General features: G+C 40.3%; 1 protein-coding gene across 1 annotated transcript; it reads left to right on the top strand.

The window, feature by feature from the left end:
• Nucleotides 1-7,239: 7,239 nt before the first annotated feature.
• On the top strand, nucleotides 7,240-8,187 carry Or5an10 (olfactory receptor family 5 subfamily AN member 10). Its single transcript, NM_001000760.1, has one exon. The coding sequence runs from the start codon at nucleotides 7,240-7,242 to the stop codon at nucleotides 8,185-8,187; it is 948 nt and encodes a 315-aa protein (NP_001000760.1).
• Nucleotides 8,188-8,634: the final 447 nt, after the last annotated feature.

The raw sequence follows: 8,634 nt of genomic DNA, 5'->3' as shown, positions 1-8,634 counted from the left end.
GAATGGCTAAGATCAAAAACTCAGGTGACAGCAGATGCTGGAGAGGATGTGAAGAAAGAGGAACATTCCTCCATTGTTGTTGTGGTTGCAGACTGGTACAACCATTCTGGAAATCAATCTGGAGGTTCCTCAGAAAATTGGACATTGAACTGCCTGAAGATCCAGCTATACCTCTCTTGGGCATATACCCAAAAGATGCCCCAACATATAAAAAAGACACGTACTCCACTATGTTCATAGCAGCCTTATTTATAATAGCCAGAAGCTGGAAAGAACCCAGATGCCCTTCAACAGAGGAATGGATACAGAAAATGTGGTACATCTACACAATGGAATATTACTCAGCTATCAAAAACAACGACTTTATGAAATTCGTAGGCAAATGGTTGGAACTGGAAAGTATCATCCTGAGTGAGGTAACCCAATCACAGAAAAACACACATGGTATGCACTCATTTATAAGTGGCTATTAGCCCAAATGCTTGAATTACCCTAGATGCCTAGAACAAATGAAACTCAAGACAGATGATCAAAATGTGAATGCTTCACTTCTTCTTTAAAAGGGGAACAAGAATACCCTTGGCAGGGAATAGAGAAGCAAAGATTAAAACAGAGACTGAAGGAACACCCATTCAGAGCCTGCCCCACATGTGGCCCATACATATACAGCCACCCAATTAGACAAGATGGATGAAGCAAAGAAGTGTAGACCGACAGGAGCCGGATGTAGATCTCTCCTGAGAGACACAGCCAGAATACAGCAAACACAGAGGCGTATGCCAGCAGCAAACCGTTGAACTGAGAATAGGACCCCCGTTTAAGGAATCAGAAAGAACTGGAAGAGCTTGAAGGGGCTCGAGACCCCATATGTACAACAATGCCAAGCAACCAGAGCTTCCAGGGACTAAGCTACTACCTAAAGACTATACATGGACTGACCCTGGACTCTGAACTCATGGGTAGCAATGAATATCCTAGTAAGAGCACCAGTGGAAGGGGAAGCCCTGGGTCCTGCTAAGACTGAACCCCCAGTGAACTAGACTGGTGGGGGGAGGGCGGCAATGGTGGGAGGATGGGGAGGGGAACACCCATAAGGAAGGGGAGGGGGAGGGGGATGTTTGCCTGGAAACCGGGAAAGGGTATAACACTCGAAATGTATATAAGAAATACTCAAGTTAATAAAAAAAAAAGAAGAAATGCACCTATTGATTAATTCACATTTTATGGAAGAAAATATAAATGTAAAATATTTTTCTTCTAGTATAACATCAACTATGCACAGTAGAGAATATCTGTACAACGTTAGTTTTGGATGTGTGGGTTTGAATGCATGATATGCATGTCTGCAAAGGTTTTACTGTCATCTAAAGCATGTTCCTCAATCATCTATCTCACTTTGTATCGGCATAATAATTAAATAAAGGACACACAGTGGAATTAATTCTTAGTAAAAAAAAATTCCACCACAATTCTTCACAGACATGGAAAGTGCAATTCTGCACTTCATATGGAAAAACAAAAACCCCAAGAGAGCCAAAACAGTTCTCAACAATAAAAGAACCTCTGGGGAATCACCATCTCTGACCTCAAGCTGTACTACAAAGCAGTGGTGACAAAAACCATGTGGTATTGGTACAGAGACAGACAGGTCGATCAATGGAATAGAATTGAAGACCCAGAAATAAACCCTATATAATATGAACCTGCCAGGGAACATATCCCTAAAGAAAACTGAGTCACCTTCTCCTAGCAGTCATCAACTGTCAGTACCTCCTGAGCTATGAGTGGGGGATCATGTGGCTCTCCCTGCTTCATGCTGACATGATGACTAGCTTGATCTTGTGTGGGTCATATGCAGGTAGCCACAGGCACTGTGGGTTCCCAAGATATGCGGTCCTTGTTATATCCAGAAGACACTTTTTTCCTCAATTTCTGGCTCTTACAACCTCCTTTCTTCCTTGATAGTCTCTGAGTGTTGGGCAAGATGGTGCAATATAGGTGTTCAATTTATGACTGAACATTCAGCAGACACTTGTTCCCTGTACCTTGGTCAGCTGTAATGATCTATATTATCCACAGTCCACTGCATAAAGATGCCTCTCTGAAGCATCTCTTCTCATTTTTCTTTAAATAATCTGGCTATAAAAATCCTCATTGAGCTAAGCCATAATCATTATTCTAGTGGCTTCAACTTTTGACTTCTCCAATCCTGCAAAGTGAAATATAAGTGGTCCCCTTCCAAATTTCAGACAATGCAAAAGAAGGTGCTATCATTCTTGTTGTTGGTGTTAAAGCATCTCAACACACGTTCTGTCCTGTTGAGGAAGAACATCAGGGTAGAAAGTGTATCTCAGCCGTGCTGTGCTTCAGATCTCTAGAACTGACTAGTGCAGCTTTGTTGTTTGAGACTGCAAAAGCACTCTAGCTCACTATGAAGTGATAGATAGTGGACAGCCTATGGCATATTTGGTGATTCTTCTCAAGAAACTCTTAACTAAAGCTACTGTATTTTTAAAAGTCCCTTTGTAGAATACAAATCAACACAAAATGGATCAAAGTTATAAAATTTTGAAACTGCTAGAGGGAAGAAATTCAAGATATAGGCATAGACAAGAACTTACCATTTGTATAGGAAATAACACTAAAACATGACAAATGGGAATTATGTGAATTAAAAATTCACCTATGTTCATAGCAGCTTTATTCATAATAGACAGAAACTGGAAATAACCAAGACGTACTCAACTGAGGAATAGAAAAAGAGAATGTGGTACATCTACACAATGGAAAACTATTCAGCTCTTAAAAACAAAAACATCATGAATTTTGCAGGCAATGGATGGAACTGGAGAATATCATTCTGAGTGAGGTAACCCATAGCCAGAAAGACACATATGATATGTACTCACTTAGAAGTGGGCATTAGCCAAAATGTGCAGGATAGCTGTGCTATAAACCCCAGACCCAAAGAAACCAGGTAATGAGTCCCCAAGGGGAGGATCCATGAATCTCATTCAGAAGGGAAAGCTAAATAGTCATCTGAGGGTGATGGAGAGTAAACTGGGTAGGAGGGGGGGTGAGAAGGGGAATGGGACGGTGTTCAGGTGTGGGGAGAGGAGGGACAGAAGAGGGCTGGGAGTAAGAATGGAAATCTATGATTTCCATTTAGTCTACTGGATGATTTCCAGCACCCCTAGGATTAGCTGCAGGCCTAGAATGGGAGAGGATATGAGATGTCTATGAAGGTGACCCTAGCTGAGATTCCTACCAGAGGGGAACATAGAGATGGAAGTGGCCACCTCCCATACTCAGGCAGGACTTCCAGAGAAGGAAACAAGACACCAATCCACCCACAAACCCTTCAACTCGAAATTTGTCTTTCCTATAAGATGTGCAGGAATAAAAATGGGGCTGAGGGAAGAGTCCACAAATGACTGGCCCAATGTGTGACCCATCTCATGTGGGAGAGCGTATCTCTGACACTACTAATGGTACTCTGCTATGCTTGCAGACAGGCACTTAGCATAACTGTTTCCTGAGAGGCTTCATCCAGCAGTGGATAGAGGCAGATGCAGAGACCCACAGCCAAATAGCAAGCAGAGTTGGGGGAGTCTTGTGGAAGAGTGGGGGATAGAATTGAGAAAACTGGAGGGGTCATGGACAGCACAAGAAGACACAGAGTCAACTTACCTGGGCCCATGGGGGCTCACGGAGACTGGACTACCAACCAGGAAATATGCAGGAGCTGTATCTAGGCCCCCTATACATTTGTACCAAATGTGCAGCTTGGTTTTAATGTGGGTCACCTAAGAAGTGTAGCGGGGGCTGTCTCTGTCTCCGTTTCCTACAATTGGAATCCACAGACACAGCTGGTTAAGGACTAGTAACCACAGCCCATTCATGGGTAAAAGATACCCAGGATCCAAAACCTTAACATCTTTGGGGCCCTGGGCCTAGCCCCAGACAAGACCTTGCCAAGTCTACTCTTGAACAAGGACCCGTGATTAGCATTCTCTTTGTCCTTTCATCTGGGTCTCTGAGAAAGTCTTGGATCTGCATGGATCCCAACAGAGTGATATTATGTTACATTCAGTAGTGACCTACAAGGCTGCATGTCCACTAGTGCAATAAGCCAGTAACCAATCATGTTCTGATTGGAAAGCCTGCTTTTCTATTAAAAGGGAATTCATGCTTAGCATTGATATACCTAGTATAAAACTGAGCAAAAGCTCACAGCTAAGGAGGTAATAGACTTAGAAAATCAACAAAGATTGGCAAAAATGATTGTAGGAACCAGAGACCAGGGACTCATTTTAGTAATTCTATTCTGTAGACATGATAGGGGGAAATAGGCCCAAGAACTCTCAACAATATGCTTATGAGAACAAGGCCAGCATATTGTCAGTACCAGTGGACATACCAATGTGTACTGGGGAATTTCCTGTGGCCTCATACCTAGATGAAGAAGTAGAAATTTATAATGAATAGGCTTTTTTTTCATGAAGGACTAGAAGTGTAGAATAATATTTTGGAAAGAGTGGCAAGGCAAAGCAGAATGTATAATCTGCATGCTACACAGAAACACGATATGGTTTCTACAAACTGTTTATGTTGCTTTAGTCTTTCTACAGGAGCTCACTGTGAGCTAGAAACTGCTGCTAGATCCATTTAGTGGACAACAGGAGGGAGGCCTGAGGAGCCTAATTTTTACAAGGTTGCACAAGCTATAAACTACAAAGAAAGAATAGTACCAGAGTTCTGGGGTAGCAACATTCAAAGTCATATTAAGTCTCTAGAGTGATGACAGAGAAATAGTCAGCTCTGCCACTCGGAATAAATTCTTTAACATTATTGCAACCTAAAAGTTGAGAGTTTCAGGACTAGAAGATTTCCTGTGTTTTTTCTACAAATAGCTCTTGGGTCCATAGAGTAATAACCCTGAGATCATTATAGGACCAGTGGAAAGTGGAGAATTGAAACACATGGCAAAGTGGGCCCAAAATCACTAGGGAAATCTCCATAACGACATTACACTTGAGAGCCAATGTTTCCAGTGCCTTCTTTCCAATTGGTTTCTCCTTCAACCAGAGCTCTCAATAGGATACAAAGTGTGATTGTCTCATTCTTGTAGGAGGACAGCCAAGTGGATGGCCAAAACTATCAACTTGTGAGAGCAATCATGCTCAACTGCAAAGAACATAGGAAGATAAATAGGCAGTTTGAACCTTCCACAAGAACCAGATCTTTTTCTGGATTGGGGTTAATACCAAAGGTAAAGACTTTGAAGCAGGAATCTGTTATCTCAAGATCCATTCAACTCCATTCAACTTCTACAGTAGGACATACATGGGACAAGGGCTTTAGAAATTAACTTCCATCCATCCCACACACACCTCTCCCTTGTTTCCTTAACCTGAATGCCATTTTCCTCTTTTTTTTTACCAGCTTTCTGACCTTCAGGGAGTAGAAATATCTGACGTATAAAATTCTGGTATTAATCTAGGGCATGGAATGGGTATTGGATTATGAAGTATCTGCCTGTAAAATCTATTACTTTGTTATGGTCATTTGTGTTATAAGGGAATAAGGGAATCTTCAAGGAAAAGAAAGAGTGAATGTCAATCCCGATTGCTGTGTAAACTTCCAGAGAAACCAAACTCAAAACAAACTTAACTTTGTTTCAGGAAAATGGGCTAAGATAAGAAATATGCTTGTCTGTGCTTCCCATTTTTTTTCCATCAGTGGGATAATAATATTTGTTTCTCTTCTTCAGAATTCTGACCTAAAAATGATAACTTGATCTCTGTAGAAATACACAGCTTGATCCATAACTTTTGATTAGCTAGATATAAGGTAAATATTAAAGGAATGACACATGCTCATGTCATTTCTTTTGCCCTTTGGAAGGCTTCAAACAGCTCTTTGTTTTTCTGCTTGGTTGTGCTGGCAAGTCTGAGAAATGACAAAGCAGATATCCAAACTCAGGCAACATGAGCAGATACCATGGGTCTGAATGTCAGCCTTCTGGCTTCTTTAACTCGAATCATCTGTTATTCAGCAACATTTTCTGCTTCACCTGTTTTTGTGCCTCACACACCTCAAATGATCACATCTTTGTCAGATCAGCACTGGGAAACATCTCATTAGCTACTTGTACCTAATGAAGTTCTCATTTAGGGTTTACATCAGAAAACTTTCCTTCTCTAGCTGTCCAGACAGATGGTGAACACAGGGAACATATTTATCAAAGACAGTGAGTATATTCAGAGTTATCCCTTTTCCAAATTGAAAAATTATCAAAAAATTTATTTGGAATAAAATTAAGAATGCATATTTCCCCCAGTCTTTTCTGGAAATGGTGAGTAACTTATAGTACCAGAGTGCAATTTAAGACAATGATGTAGGTGATTGATCAAGAGTTTCCCCGAACTAAAGACTTTAAATCAGTATTTTTGGGATGCTCATAAATCTCCCAATATACTTCGGGTACAAGAGCACACCTAAACCTCTTATTTTGAGCCTTTGACCACATTCCAGCTATGGGGTTGTCCAACTAACAAAAATACCCTGAAACTGAGATTTTTTTTCTTAAAGCCAAGAATGAACTACACATTTCCAGATTGGGTTGTTTCTTAGGAGGAATTCTGAAGATTTAGTCCATGGTTTTATTAGGTACATATGAATGATTCTATCAATATTATAGATAATATAATATTCCAGGCTACATTCAAAATATTGTTTAAATATTTTAGCAAAGCATTTGAGAAATTCTGACGAATGGCATAACTTTTCTTAAATGGAAAAGATAAGAAAGATTACTAAGATCATAATCTTGGATATAAAATTATTTCAAATTGATTTTGAAAGAACACCTAACTTCCATCACTCTGAAGCAGCAATTCCACTAAAAAGTGTCAGTAAACACTAAAGCCACTTACTTCAATCAATCATATGTGCCTTCTAGTTCATAAATTGAGAAATTTCATGGGAGCATTAATGAATATTTCCAGTCAATTTTTAATTATCTTTTTAAATCTTCATGACATTATATGAAATCAGTAAGATCTGGAAAGTGAGCGGGCTTTTATTGACGGTTGGAGAAGAAACACAGGGTTCTTTCTGTGGAAAGACAATGCAGTGTTTCTCCCTCTGCACTCTCATAGCAAGAGACAGAAAATGTTAGTATTTCACTTGAGCCAATGGTATGTTTTTTTTTCTCCTCCCATTATAACTAGGATCATGGAGGCAATAATTAAAGGAAAAAACATTACTGAGATCACCCAGTTCATCCTCCTGGGATTTTCCGATTTCCACCAAATCACAGCACTGCTCTTTGTTATATTCCTCACCCTGTATATTACAGCACTGACCTGGAACCTGTCCCTTATTGTTTTAATAAGGATGGACTCCTACCTCCACACACCTATGTACTTCTTCCTCAGCAATCTGTCCTTTATTGACCTCTGCTATATCACTTCTACAGTCCCAAAGATGCTTTCCAACTTCTTCCAGGAAATGCAAACTATCAGCTTTGTGGGCTGCATTGTTCAATACTTTATCTTTTCCACTATGGGGCTGACTGAATCTTGCCTCATGACAGCCATGGCCTATGACAGGTATGCTGCCATTTGTAACCCTCTTCTCTACTCATCAATCATGTCACCCAGTCTCTGTGCTCGGATGCTCTTGGGAAGCTATACAGCAGGACTTGTGGGTTCTGTATCTCAGGTGTGTGCCTTGCTGCAGCTCCATTTCTGTGGACCTAATGTCATCAGACATTTCTTCTGTGACATGCCTCAGCTATTAAATCTATCCTGCATTGATACTCTTTTTGCACAGGTCCTTCTTGCTGTATTAACAACATTATTTGGTTTTTCAAATGCCTTAGCCATCATGATATCCTATGGCCATATTATCTTGTCCATCATGAAGATCACCTCAGTGAAGGGCAGGTCCAAGGCCTTCAACACTTGTGCTTCTCATGTGACAGCTGTTTCCTTGTTCTACACCTCTAGTGTCTTTGTCTATTTGAGTTCCAGCTCTGGTGGCTCCTCCAGCTTTGACAGATTTGCATCTGTCTTCTACACGGTGGTGATTCCTATGTTGAATCCTTTGGTTTACAGTCTGAGGAACAAGGAAATTAGAGATGCTGTAAAGAGGCTAAAGAAGAAGCTGGGATGCTGCTAATAAAAGACTCTGAAATTTCTGACAGATTTGCTCTACAAAATACCTACTTACAGTTAACAAACCTCAACTTGCTATAAACTATGTGGTAATATGGACCATAACTGATTCAATGCTACTCAAATATGATCCTTGTAAATCCTGGAGGTTCTCTCTTTTAGTCTTCCATCACAAATAGCTTCATCTTTCATTACTTATGTACAGTATTTGTGAAACTTCCAACTTTATAACTTTTGCTGCTACAATTGATGACTACTTATCCCTGGGCCTTTTTCTTACAGAAGATACATAACTGAGACTCTAAAGGTCCATGAAACTTGCCTCATGAAGGCTAAGTGTGGCTAAAGATCTATTGAGAAGCGTAGTTGTTCTCTGTTTCTGAACAAGGAACTTATTGTTTGAAGGAATAAAATGGTCATTGACTTGACTGTACCTCCTGGAAAAGAACTA

The sequence above is a fragment of the Rattus norvegicus genome, chromosome 1 (genome assembly GCF_036323735.1).
Source record: "Rattus norvegicus strain BN/NHsdMcwi chromosome 1, GRCr8, whole genome shotgun sequence".
Taxonomy (NCBI): domain Eukaryota; kingdom Metazoa; phylum Chordata; class Mammalia; order Rodentia; family Muridae; genus Rattus; species Rattus norvegicus.
The sequence above is the reverse complement of the archived record's forward strand: the minus strand, read 5'-3'. Positions and strand labels throughout refer to the sequence as shown.